Source organism: Pteronotus mesoamericanus, unplaced genomic scaffold, assembly GCF_021234165.1.
Source record: "Pteronotus mesoamericanus isolate MK-2021 breed Mesoamerican mustached bat unplaced genomic scaffold, CSHL_Meso_final contig_52, whole genome shotgun sequence".
In the NCBI taxonomy this organism is placed as follows: domain Eukaryota; kingdom Metazoa; phylum Chordata; class Mammalia; order Chiroptera; family Mormoopidae; genus Pteronotus; species Pteronotus mesoamericanus.
The window spans coordinates 196,442-209,675 of NW_026555189.1; the positions used below are offsets into that span (position 1 = coordinate 196,442).

The following is a 13,234-nucleotide window of genomic DNA, read 5'->3' on the forward strand; positions in this document are numbered from 1 at the left end:
CAACGTTGACCATGTTGTCATTGCAAGGTAGGGGCTGCTTATGGCAGCAGCTAGCCTAGTCTACAACAGAAACCTTTGTCACTGTCAGAGAGTCTCCGACCCCGAATCCCCCTCTTCACCCAGGTGAGCAGCAAGGTACATGAGAAACAGCGGCGGCTGTTCAGGACCGAGTGCAGGAACTGCTTCACTCACCAATGATGCAGAATGAGAAAAGGGTCAGTTGCTTCCCCAGTTTGTCCATGTTTTTCTGCAGAGGAGTTTTAGGTGTCTGGAAGGGTGAGAACAAGAGGTTTGTCAGATGACATCCCAGTGTCCCTCAGCTTCTGCCTGGCGTGTTTATATCTTGAACGGAGTGACAATTACACAGGGGCACACATACGTACAAAGTCACACTCTACGCAGGATATCTGTGCACCTTATTGCCTGTAAGTTATATCATGACAAAAATCCTAATAAATGTCTTAAAATAAAAACGAATTTTTAAGACGTATACTCACATTTTAAAAAGTATACTCATTAAGGGGTGGGCAGGGTGGGTATCATTAGCCAAGAATAATTTCAAACGCCAGCCCACAAGAAAAGCAGAGCCCCCGGTAGCCCTCACCTCTTCAGCCCGCATCATCTTAAACACTTCTCCGAACTGAGACCTTTCCCCGGTTCCGATCACGACGCCCTGTGTTCAGGAGAGAAAGTGTGAGATCTAGGCTGGAAGCCTGCCGGTGACGGAAGCCAAGGTCCCCGGCGCGCCCCAGGGCTCACCTGCCCCTTCCCGTACTGAACCAGGGTCCCCATGAAGACGATGTTTCTCAGGGTGGTGAGGTCCCCCTCGCCGGTCAGTGGGGTGTCTGTCTTACTGCATGGCTCAGCTTCTCCCGTCAGACTAGACTCGTCCACCAGGAGGTCTGTGACCTAGGGCAGCAAACGGGAAAGACAGTGGCATCTGCCCTCCCACCCTGTGAACTGGTTTTAAAAGCACAGAACGGTGTCTAACACCTTAATGTCAATTGCCAATAGACAGCAAACAATGAACACCCCGAGATCAGGGGGCAAAAATCAGAACAGGACCTCGGATGCCTCAAGAATAGAATCGGAAAAGCTTTGAACATGTGGCCCCCCTCAAAAACCATGAAAGCCTTGTATCTCCTATTGCATTATTTTAAATTTTAATATAACATTTTAAAAACTAATTAGGCAATGCTTAGCTCAGAATACACCTTTCAAAGCACCTAGGCCTTTCACCTAACATTCCGCGTGCTGCCCCCCTTGGGAGATGCCCATATAACCTCTGTGGTTTGAGCATCACTGAGGCAGGTTATTCAGTGACAGCCTAAGGTTGTGTTAACTCTAGAAACATGGACACAGATACACACACACACTCCCCAGAAAAAGAGGAGGAAAGTGCTAACGTTTTTGTAACACCTACGATGTACCAAGCCCTATCCGGAGCATGTCAACAAAGCCCATCTCTTAATCCTCACACCCCCCATGAAAGATGCTATTGTTTTCTCCATTTTACATAGGAGGGGGAAACTGAGGCACAGTGAGCAACTTTCTCAGGGTTATATAGCTACTTAGTGGCAGAACAGAGGTTAAACCAAAGTTCTATTTCCAAAACCTGCACTCAACCACCTTCCAAGTTGACCACAGACCCAGTAGGTATCAGTGCAGAGGTGAGTCTCCTGGGGCCAGAACTGTGCCAGACACTGTGGTGGACACAAGGGATCTCAGGTGGTCCTGGCCCCTCAGGACCCTGTTATTTGAGTGTGTAAGACCAACTGAGAGAGAGAAGCCCATCTTCCTGCAAACTCACAAGAGAACCCTTAGGTCAGCATTTCTCAAATAGGCCTGGGAGTTCTCTATGGTCCCAAATTTTAAAAAATCAACAACAATCTTTTAAAAATATGCTCACTGCGATGGGATCCTGGACCCCAAGAGGGCAGGGCCACCACTTGCCTGTATAGTGCCCATCTCCCTGTTCCTCCCTACAGAACCCCCACGGAATCGGGAGTCGTGAGGAGCCCCACCACACGATCCTATTTCCCAGCCTCCCTTGCCGCTCAGTCTCTACAATGAGACAACAAGATGTAAGGAGAAGCCAGCATAGTCCTGGGGAAGATCTCTGCAGGTGGCTGAGCTGACAGGCCCCTTTTGCCTTTCTCACGTTCCTCGTGCCCCCTGCCTAACTGCGGTCATCATGGATGGAGTCCCAGAAGCCACCTTATAGGCAGGAAGGGGATGACCCCACCCAGGGAAGGCAGAGTGGGGGCTGGAAGAAGCCCAGGTCCTTCATTCCATGACGGAGCCACCATGTGGGCCCCGGACACCCCACTTCTGGACTCTCATTATGTGAGAGAGGAATAAGTCCCTCGCTAGTTGAAGCCAGTATACGTGTTTAAGTTAATCTATTACCAACCAAACACAATTAGAGACTGACCTAGAGTGCATTTGTGGTTTTTAACCCCCAGAACGTGAAGCAAAAGTCAAATGACCGCATGGGGCAGCTCCTAAGCCACAGTGAAAGAGAAAGTGGGAGAACGGAGGCACCCAGCACGACAGGCTGCTGACCCAGAGGCCCTGCGCAGCAGAAATCGGCACCGCGTCCCAATGGGAGCCAGAGATTTCATTTTCAGAAAACACTGACTAATGGGAAGCCACATAACTTGAAGGAGTTGTACTTGATGTGAAAATTTGGCTTAGGTGTACAGTTGTACGTGAGTGTGAAGTACATGGCATTTGTAGCTAACTTCATGCTTTACCTTTAAGTAATGCTGTAATAAAAATAAGTTGACACTGGGAATGGACCCTTCCATTGACTGAGCGTGAGAGCTATGAATAGAAGGATCTGATGGTCTAATCGATCTAATCTGCAGCAGAAGGTGTGAGAGGAGGAAACGGGAGGGCGGAGCGGCTGGCGCTGGGAGGATGAGCTGGAAGAGAAGGGGTGTGTCCAGGAGGACCAGGGACCTGAAACAGGCCTGAAGGATGAGCGGGTGTTTGCGAGTGAATCAGGCGGGTCCTCCAGGGAGGCAAAAGGAGGCAATTTGGGCATTGGTGAGGGGAGAACATGGTAATAACAGGCTCAATCAAAGCAACTGAGAGATGGGAGAAGACAAAGAAAAGAATTTTCCCAGCACCCCACTGGCACTAAAAGGACAGAAGCCAGGAGTGCTGAGCACCGGGACCAGTTTGCCTGCTTTGGGGTACAGGTTCTTGGGAGGGGGCAGCGGCGGGCGCGGTCCCGGGTGCTGGAGCCACGGAGGGGAGGAGAACCGCACCTGCCCTCAGAGGGCACTGAATAGAAGATAGGACTCAATCAAGACGGAAGTTTGGCCCACCTGGGGACACGTGAGGGGACCAGCTTGACTGGAGCAGAGCCCTTGTGAAAGGTGTGGTCGGAGCCCAGTTGCACTTGGTCTTGATGAAGAAATTTGGATATTGCTTTGTAAGCAATGAGGAGCCATGAAAAGTCTTGAGCAGGGAAGGAAGGGATGTGAGTGAGATATACTAAGTGATGTTGGATACGGAAAAGGTAGGCCAGCTGCCTTGGGAGGGAAAGCCTACAGTCAGAGATATACATCCCAGGTGAGGCATAGGGAGGTCTCATGGAGGGAAGGGCCAGACGGGAAGAAAGAGAGGAGAATTGGCAGCAACTGGAACTAGGCACGTGGAAGGCGAAGGCACCAGGATTTATAGCTGAGTCTGTTGTACAGAACATTTTTAAAGTATGCACATATAATCTTGATTATAGTTCATCGAAGTCTATGTAGGATTGACAAGAGTCTAACAGGTCAAAGCTGAGTAAATACCTCTACCCTCTGAGGCAAGTCATGAGTCTCAACGCTGCCTCAGATCTGTTTGCTGTTTGTTTGTTTTTTTAAATTCCAATCTTTACACTTGTACAAGGCTATCTGAACCCTCTGACAGCAAGTCCGAGAGTCCCCAGTATCTCCATTCTGGTTCCCCAATGTACCCAGGAAGGTTAGAGACTTCTTCTTCTTCTTCTTTTTTTTTTTTTTAAATCATATTTGCCCTTGTGACAATGATTTGGGAAACTTGAGTTTTTCCACTTATAAAATGGGTGGGTGGGGAGTTATACTCATTTTCCAATTGCGTTTTGTGGGACCCTCTTTTGCAAGAAGTTAACTGGTGCTCTATGAAGAAAGAGTTCCATGGTGAATAAAATTTGGGAAACATGGGGTTAAATCCAGTGAACTGGTTTTCTTTACCCCAGGACTTCTCAGAGCCTTTCCCACGTGAATAAGTGATGCGACTCTCCAAGTGGGGGCTGCAGTTCTTAAAATATCTTGTGGAGCAAAAGTTGGGAGACACTGCACTGCTAGGTCACCAAGGCGGTTCTTGCTGCAGTGCTAACCCCTCCCCGCACACCAAGAACTGCACAAACAAAACTCGGTTTAATGTTGGTTTTTGCTGTGAAAGAAAGACGAATTAAAATAGGACCTGCTTGCCCATTTCTTGACTGGTCCATTCAACAAGACTTCAGTGGGTGCCTATTACATGCCCAGGGAATTTTAAGTCAGACTCTGCTTCAAGAACTTAGAAAAAAAAAACGACCCTTGCAGGTAAAACACATGTAGGGAGATTCAGTGCTAAATGGGATGGTGCTAAGTTAGAGTACAATAGAAACTCAGAGAAGAAATAATGCTGTTGATGATATAATAATAACATTTGCTGAGTGTTTGCATTCTCATGAAACACTTGCAATTAACCCATGGAAAAGGCTGCTCTGATTCCCACTTTACAGATGAGGAACCTGAGGCTTGGAGAGTTAAGAATCTTGCCCAAAGGCTAGAATGTGTCAAAGACGGAGCCCGGTGTATTCTCCATGCTCTTAAGCCCAGCCTGGAAGGGGGATGGGGTCCAGGCCAGGTCGTGAATGGTCATTGGCAGAGTTTAGTCTTGATGCGTGTGGAGCAGGGAGCCACTGCAGGCCGAGGGCGATGAGAGGCCCAGGGAACACAGAGCCTGCGAAGAGTCCCCTGTGAGGGCTGTGCTGACTGGATGACATGAGAGATTCAGCCGGAGCGACAGCACCTCTTGCCAGAGCGTGAGGATCTTTCACAGAAGAGCTGCTATTAATTTGCAACACAGTAAAAACATGAGGAAACACCCCTCAGCCAGGTGACCAAGGTCAGCATCAGCAGCAATAAGCCACGGTGACGGCACATGCCCTTGATATGATGTGATGAGAAGGACACCTTACCTCTATGGTCTTCTTCCCCAAACCCCACACCCCAGTCTAATCACGGGGAAAAAATCAGACAAATCACAATTGTGGGACATTCTACAAAACACCCGACCAGCACTTCTCAAAAGTGCCAAGGTCATCAAAAACAAGGAGCGTCTGAGAAACTGCCGCGGGCACCTAGGGAGACATGATGAGCAAATGGAAGGTGAGGTCCTGGGACAGGAAAGGACATTAAGAAAAACTACAGCAGCCTGAAAGAGAGAGTGAATCGTACGTATCTTTAGATATAAAAAGAGATTGTGTCTAATCTAATTATATTAAATGTTATAATATGTTAATGACCAATTTTTAATAAAATAACTGTATTAATGATTAACAATAATCATTTTTATTGATAATACTAATGTACCATACTAATATAAGACATTAACAATAGAGGAAACTGGGCATGGGATAATATGCAAATCTTTTCTTAATTTTTCTGTAAGTCTAAAACTGTTCTGAAAATTAAAGTCTATTTTTCTTAAAATGAGGAATGGAAGAGGGAGATGGGACAAGGGTGACTTCCCTCAAGACAGGTGGCCAGAGAAGCAGAAACGGGAGGCGGGACCTGGGAAGAGGAGAGAACGTATGCGGGGGGCCGGGGGGTAGATGCGGGTTCGGACACACTGGCATGGAGGTGGGATATCTGTTCCTCCATCTTCTGCTAGGAGCACTGGGACTCCAGCGGTGAACTAGGCAGACAAGCTCCCTGCCCCCATGGAGCTTATACTCCAGGGGAGGAGATAAGGGTTAGGGAGGGGCCTGGTCATAAACGCAAAAGCAAATGAACATTGGAATGAATACCAGGGTAGGCAGGCACGGGGAGGCCCCTTAGGAGAGGAGTCAGGGAAGGCCCAGCACAGAGTGGGGAGAAGGCAGTGAGCCGAGGCCTCAGGAATGAGAAGGGCTAAGTCATGATGGTGGGGAGAGGGTTTCAAGTGGCAGAAATGGTCCTACTGCGCTGTGGCCCCCTGCATGGAGACACGCCACAGGCAGCTGAAAGCAGCATGTCCGGCTCCTATGTCAGAGCTAGGCATGCAGCTTGGGCCTCCTTTGCCTAAAATAGCTGATTTGTGTCCCCCTAGGTAAGCTCAAAAGTCACTGCCTCCAGGAAGCCCTCTGTGACTGCCTCAGGCCAGGCACATCTCTCCTGTTCAGGAACCCCAGAATTTGTTGTACTTTTTCCTCAAGCTCCCCACAGCAGTCATTGAATAGTTACCTGTCATGAGTAGATGCGGCTTGTCTGCCAGGCTGGACTGTAAGCCCATGAGCACGGGGATCAGGTCTATTTTCCCCACTGTTTCCTCAGCACTCAGCACAGTTCCTGGCACATAGCAGGTGCTCAGAAAGTACTTGCTGAGAATCACACAATACCAGTGGCCACCGAGGAGGTCGCTCAGCCTGAAGACAGGGATCAGGAGCTCTGGGCTGCAGGCTCAGGAGCTCCCTGCTACTTCCTGCTCAGGTGCAGCCAAAGGCTCTTTCTGTCTGCTCGCCCTGGCAGGAGCTCCTACCTCTGAGATAAAGCATCACCTGCAGTCCTGAGAGATTCCATTCAACTCGCTTTTCACTTAGAAATGGTAGGTCAAAAGAAAGAGCAGCGGCCCTGCTCTGCTGGCCGCCCCAGGTCAGCCCTTCACGGAGGCCTCAGCCTTTGCTTTCACAGTGGGAGGAGAAATGTCTTGTGGGCCCCATGCACTATGCAAAAAGGGCTGTTTGGGTTATCCATTTTAAGAACTTTCTTGAACCTGCTGTTTCCTGGCCCTAAGTAGCTTCAAAATGTATAGAAGTTCTCTGGATCTCGGAGCTTAAGAGCTGATAAAAATATTCCGCTGTGAATAAACAAAGCTACTGATTGTTCAGTGGAGTTGCAAAATACCAGAAAGGAGATCTGTAGGGTGTTCGCAGCTGGTAGCTCGGAGTAAATCCTTGTGGTATCGACAACCAGGTACAATTTAATTATATAAGAAGGGCAGGAAGAAAACTAGTTAAGTTGTAAAGAAGTTATTTGGGGTTTAAAAACTTGTTTCAAAGAGCTGCTGTAGAGACCGGTAATGATAAATAATGAAATCAGTAGCTAACACTCGGGGACTGCTACCCCACATCAGGCACCGCGCCAAGCATGCCGCAGGCCTTAGCCTGTTTCGTCTTCACCACAACCGTGCAAGGTGGGAATGAACATTATCTCCTTTGATAGATGAGGAAACTGAGGCCCAGGGAGGCAATCCTTCCCTCGAAGTCGCATGCTGGGAGGTACTGGGTGGGGATTTGAAACCCAGGGCCCTCTGACTTCCAACACGTGCCCATCACTCACCGGTGCCAGGCACCGTTCTATGAAGTCATTTAATCCTTACAACCACCTTTTGGGCATTCACACCCCCCCCTCATTTTACAGATGAGGAAACTGAGGCACAGAGAAGTTAAGTAACTTGCTGCAGGTCACACGGCTTGTGAACAATAGGCGTCAGTTTCAAACCCAGGCTAACACCCAGTACCAGAGCACTAACCACTGAGCACACTGCTTCTCCAAGCCCCTGTGGCTGGTATCCTTCTCAGCTGGGCTGCCTGGCATCGGGACCTACCCAGCACCTCTGCAACCCCCACGTCGGGAGACGGAGCCCCTTCTTGGTGGAAAAGTGGACAGTGTCAGACTGGCTTCCCCAGCCTTCCCTGGGGACAGTCTAATGGGACCCAAGTGTCCCGGACATGCATGCTGAATGCTGGCACAGGGGGAGCAGAAGGTGAGGAATCCATTCTGGGGCAGGAAGGGGCACCAGCATGTGCCTAAGAGAGAACGGCCCCCCTCCCTGGCCCCTGCCCCTCCTGGAGGTCTGAAAGGTGGGGCCGAGGGCTGGGAAAGCCTGAGGGGCTCTCTGGCCCCTGTCTCTACTTCAAAGACTGGTCAGAACGTTGGCTGCTACCTCTTCACCTCTCCATTCCCCACCCCAGGCCTCCAGGCCCCGCTTTCAACAGCACGCTATGAATCCTGCAGTTCCTGGTGAGATAAATAAATCGGGCAGATAACCAGTGCTTAATCCTTTATCACTGAAAGCTTTGAACAATTCTTACGCATTCTGAGAAGGAATCATAGAATAGATTATTGCCCTGAACTTGATTAACCTTTTCTCAAGAATCCAGGGCTACCTTAGAGAACCTCAGGGATTGTTCCATGAGGCTGTGGCACCCTGGCACCCACAAAGGTTGGGGAAACAGGTCACCCCAGATCCCGTGTCCCCAAACTGAGCAACTGGAAAAGCTTGTGCTACTTTTTTATGTTTTCACTAGTTCTGGTTCCCTTTTGCTCCCTAAGCAATCTGATATCACTTCTTTTTGACGTGAGTGCAGCTGTTTCTAGAAAGAACTCTTGCCTCATTCCTCAACTCCATCCTGGCTCAGACTGCTGTTGCAGTCTGCTGCAAACTAGAAAGTCACACAACCAAAATCTGTTAGGGTTATCCTTAAAGTGAGAATAATTAATTTATGAAGTACAATTTGAAGAACTTTGTGCTTGAAATTAGCTTGTTGGCTGCCTCGCTAACTTGTTTGTTGCACGTGTGCATGCATGTGTATGTGTCTGTGTGCATGCGAGAGAGAGAAGGCCTGCCCCCAATAAGCTAAGTGTCTGCATATCCCGCCGACCGCAGCCTGGGACCCCTCACCTCAGTGAGACGAATGTCTGCAGGGATCCGGTCTCCAATGGAGAGAGACACGATGTCTCCAGGAACCAGGTCTCGCGCAAGCAGGTGCTGGAGCTTCCCTTCTCTTATGCTGCATTGGAAAAAGCAAAAGCATCCGTGCCGATGTCCCATTTTTATGCACTTTGATAAATTTGAGCAAAGATTATAGAAAGACACTTTCTCTTCAGTTATGGGCACACCTTTATGCCTTTGTGGTGTTATTATTTTTTAAATTCATGCATCCTAAAAGATTTTTGAGGAAAGTATGTGGCTCCTGGGAGGCCCTGGTCCTCGTCGGTAAAGTGAGGCTTTCACTGTTGACCCTGCCTGGAAACAAGGCTGGGTCATGTGGCCTCCAGAAGCTTCTGCAGGTCTCAGTCAGTGGTTCTAAAGTTTCCCTAATGGAGCCAGTGGCTTGTACCCTCAGAGGAGATCCCACTCTGGTGTGCAGAGCCTCGTCAGAGCCAGGAGCTGTGCAGACCACCTTCCCACAGGGTCACGGCCGCTCCTCATGGCCATCCCGCCTTTAGACAACAGAAGCGCTTCTGTGCACAGGTTCCCACCGGGATCCCACCATACACCTCCCCCCTCCCGGACACTCAAGTGGCCTCCCAGCTGGACTTCTGCCTCCCCCTGGCCTCCTTCAATTCATCCTGTACAGAGCGGACAAAGAGCTGTTCAAACACAAAAATCAGATCAGAACTCCTTCTTGCTTCAAACCGTCCAATGGCTTTCTGATGACCTTGGAATCAAACCCAAAAGTCCTGCTGAGGCCCTCTTGACCGGGACCTGGCTCCTCCTCACCTCCTGCTGCTCCCTCCTCACACCAGCCGGCCCTTGAACATACCCAGTTCTTTATAATCTCAAGGTTTTTGGTGACTTTGAATGCTGGAGCAGACATTCCCCTTCTCCTGGATCACAGAATTCTATCTTTGTAGGTATCTACCCTTTCCCCCACAACTGTGTGTGCTAAGGATGGGTCCTGACTGGTTGAGATCATTGAAGTGATCCCACCCCCTGCCCATGATTGGCTTAGGCTCAGGCATGTTCTGTAACATTGGACAAATGAGACATGAGTGGACATTTGATGGAGCTCATGAGAAAGGTTTCCTCAGTCTGTAAATACACACACACACACACACACACACACACACACACACGCACACACACACAGAGCCTCATCTTTCTATTTGATCTTTCACATCTGGCTGTGATGCCCACAGCTATGGCAGCCAACTTGGGGCCATGAGGGAAGCCATGAAGCGTAGTCAACAAGCTGAGAATGGCAGACTAGAAAAATAAAAGGACCAGTTCCTGGGTACCATCTTGAATTAATGAACCGCACTGCCACCCCACCTCAGATCCTTTGCTATGAGACAACACAACTTCCTTGTGGTTTGTGCAGCTGGGTTTTCTGTTCCTTGTAGCCACGAGCACCTATCAGATATACATCTGCTGTTCCCTCAGCTCTTCCCATGGCTGGCCCCTTCTTTTCCTCACATCTCAGCTTAAATGTCAGGTTTTCCTTATGTGTCAGGTCAGCTATTTAAAATTATCTCCACCCCTCCACCAGTCCCTATTGCATTTCTGTGGGATTTTTGTTTTGTTTTGTTTGTTTTGATTTTTGTGTGGCTCTGGGTTTGGGGGGGTCTTTTTGGCTTGGATTCACCTGCTGCATTCCAAAATTTTGTTCACAGGTATAACCATAGCATTATTTCTTCCAGAACACAGTAGGTGCTCAATTAATATTTCATGACTGCACAAAGGATGGAGGTAATGTAGGAAAGGTCTGCACAGTAGGGGTTTTTCCTAATTTGCAAAACAGGTCTTGGAGACTTAGAGAGCGAGGCTGTATATCTGCAATACTCTTTCAACTCTACCAGGTTGCCTACCACTGCTGTTTTGAAAGTAAAATGTCTTTTAGAAGTAAAACTTCTGAGGACATCAATAACGTGTCTATTCACCTAAAAGGTCAGGACTTGATATTTAAACCTAAGATTGAATCATCAGACCACATCAATCATTTATGTTTCCCTTTGCTCGTGTGTCTCCTCCCATTACACATCTGGATTTCTTATGGCCTTGCTCCTCCAATTACTAAGCCCCGGTATTTTTACTGTCCCCAGTGACCCTCTCTTGTACCTCCACATTATCCTCTTTTTCTCTCTATTTTGTTATTATTTTCTGCTTATGTTACACACACACACACACACACACACACACACACACACACCCTCTGCTGACTCCTTGAGAGGAGGGACTCTATATCACTAGATCTTTCTATCCCCCAGCCCTGTGGCTTAGTGGTGCCATATATAACCAAGCATATGCTGAGGTTCTTTCCCAAGATTGTCCTTCAGAAAATAGTTACTGTATGTTTAAGTCCTTCCAAAATATCTCAGATCATGTGATGCTTACAATTACGCTCCTTCAAGTGGCAATGTATATCTGGTAAGGACACATGACCCGGACATGACCTCAACCATCCTGGTAGGGATGGGGGAGAAAAATTTGGCCTTCTCTGAAATCATTTTATTTTTACAAGAAGAATAAATGTATGGATTGACGGAATACTACAAACTAAATCAAGAAAAAGCCAGGCCTACAACGTGCCCCGCCCCTGTCTGCGGGCTTCCCCGACCAGGGGCAGCAGCCCTTGCGAGCGAGCGCTCTGAGCCTGAGCTGTCCGACAGGGTGGCTGCTAGTCCCATGTGGCTATTTCAAATTAAAATTCAACAAGATGAAGGACTAAATCCTTCCGTTGCCCCGGCCACATTTGAAGTCCTCAGTAACCACATGCGACTAGTGATGCTGTGCTAGATACTGCCGATTACAGAACATTCCAGAAAGTTCCACGGCACTGCACCATGCTAAGCTGACATGCCCATGAGTTATTGACAGATTTTTTTTTTTTGTCTTTTCCTTTTCCTTTTTAAACATATTTGGTGAGGGCTGTAAGATAACCAGCAATGAAGGGGAAATGCCAGGGCAGGAAAGAGGCTGGGGGGCTGCTGAGCGAACGCCCGCAGTTCATTCCCGTGTCGTTGTCCCACCCTCCAACCAGTGTCCCGATGTCTCGGCGTGTTAAAGCCCCGCATCACAGCCTCTCTTCAGCCCGCCCTTTGAGAATCCAATGAAACCCCTGAACACTCTGCTTTGGAAAAGTGCACACCATTTTACACAGTGTATGACTGATTTCATGGGCCAACCTCTTCCCAAAGCCATTTCCATCATCCATGGCCCCCAGGCTGGGCACCCTGATTAGAGGCTAATGACAGAAGGGAGGCCCAGAGAGATCGAACGACATGCCCAAGGACACAAGCAATCCACTGGCAGAACAGAGACCGGGCCAGAACCCCAGTAAGGCATGGTTCTCTTATATCACACTGCGAGGGACACAGATTTTTGCCAAACTCACCAGCAGGCCACTGGCTCCTGTGAAGAACCAAAAAATCCCAGGGGGTTAGGGGAGGAGGTCTCTGACTTACCAGTTACATTCGGGAGGAACCAGTTTGGTCAGCTCTTCCAGAGATTTCTCCGACCTGTATTCCTAGCAGGAAGCACATCAAACATGCTGTTTAAAGGTGGGAATTCCCCAGAGCTCCCCTCACACCTGGGTTACCTAACCGGGACCTCAGGAAATACACACACACCTGGATGAAGGCGACAGTGACCACGATCAGCACGGCCTAGGGAGCAAACGGGAGGGCGTCACCACCCAGCTGCTCAGCCAGCGACTGAGTCCGTGGGAGGAGGGGTCATCATCTTTCAAAATACATTTCCTTTTTTCTTGCAAAACAAGTGTACTGCACAGAAACTTAGAAAGAGGTAAACCAAAATAAAAAAGACCAGAAAAATTACCCCAAATCTCACCAATAGAGGTTCATGTTTTGGGCTACCCTTCTGGATTTTTCTGCATAGACACACTTATAACACAGAATCCTATAGTACAGACATCCTTTTTATAAACTGCCGTTTCACTTAACATATTGTAAACATCATTCCACAGCAGAAGAGGTGGATCCAAGTTCAGCCTTTTCAACAGAAGCAGCAAATTTCAGTGTGGAATGAGTCTGTGTTTTGTATTTTAAAAGAGTGCTTGACAGATAGAAGGAAGCTGGAATGATACCCATCAAAAAGTGCTTCGTAGAAGCCAGGCATAAAAGGTCACATGTTGTGTGATTCCATTTATATAAAATATCCAGAATTGGTAAATCCACAGACAGAAAGCAGATTGACAGTTGCCAGGGGCCAAGGAGGGGAAGTGGGGAGCGAGCGACTGTTCAATGGATATGGTGTTTCCTTTTAG

The 13,234-nt window shown here is 48.4% G+C and overlaps 1 protein-coding gene across 1 annotated transcript in view; it reads right to left on the reverse strand.

Moving 5' to 3' along the window:
• ATP2C2 (ATPase secretory pathway Ca2+ transporting 2) overlaps positions 1–13,234 on the reverse strand; it is a 60,346-nt gene that overhangs the window by 24,443 nt on the left and 22,669 nt on the right. The window contains exons 5-10 of the mRNA XM_054579113.1: positions 12,579–12,614; positions 12,414–12,475; positions 8,908–9,016; positions 760–909; positions 605–673; positions 193–268 (exon numbers count right to left, since the gene is read on the reverse strand). Coding sequence (XP_054435088.1) covers positions 193–268; positions 605–673; positions 760–909; positions 8,908–9,016; positions 12,414–12,475; positions 12,579–12,614 — 502 coding nt within the window. The remainder of the gene's footprint in view (positions 1–192; positions 269–604; positions 674–759; positions 910–8,907; positions 9,017–12,413; positions 12,476–12,578; positions 12,615–13,234) is intronic.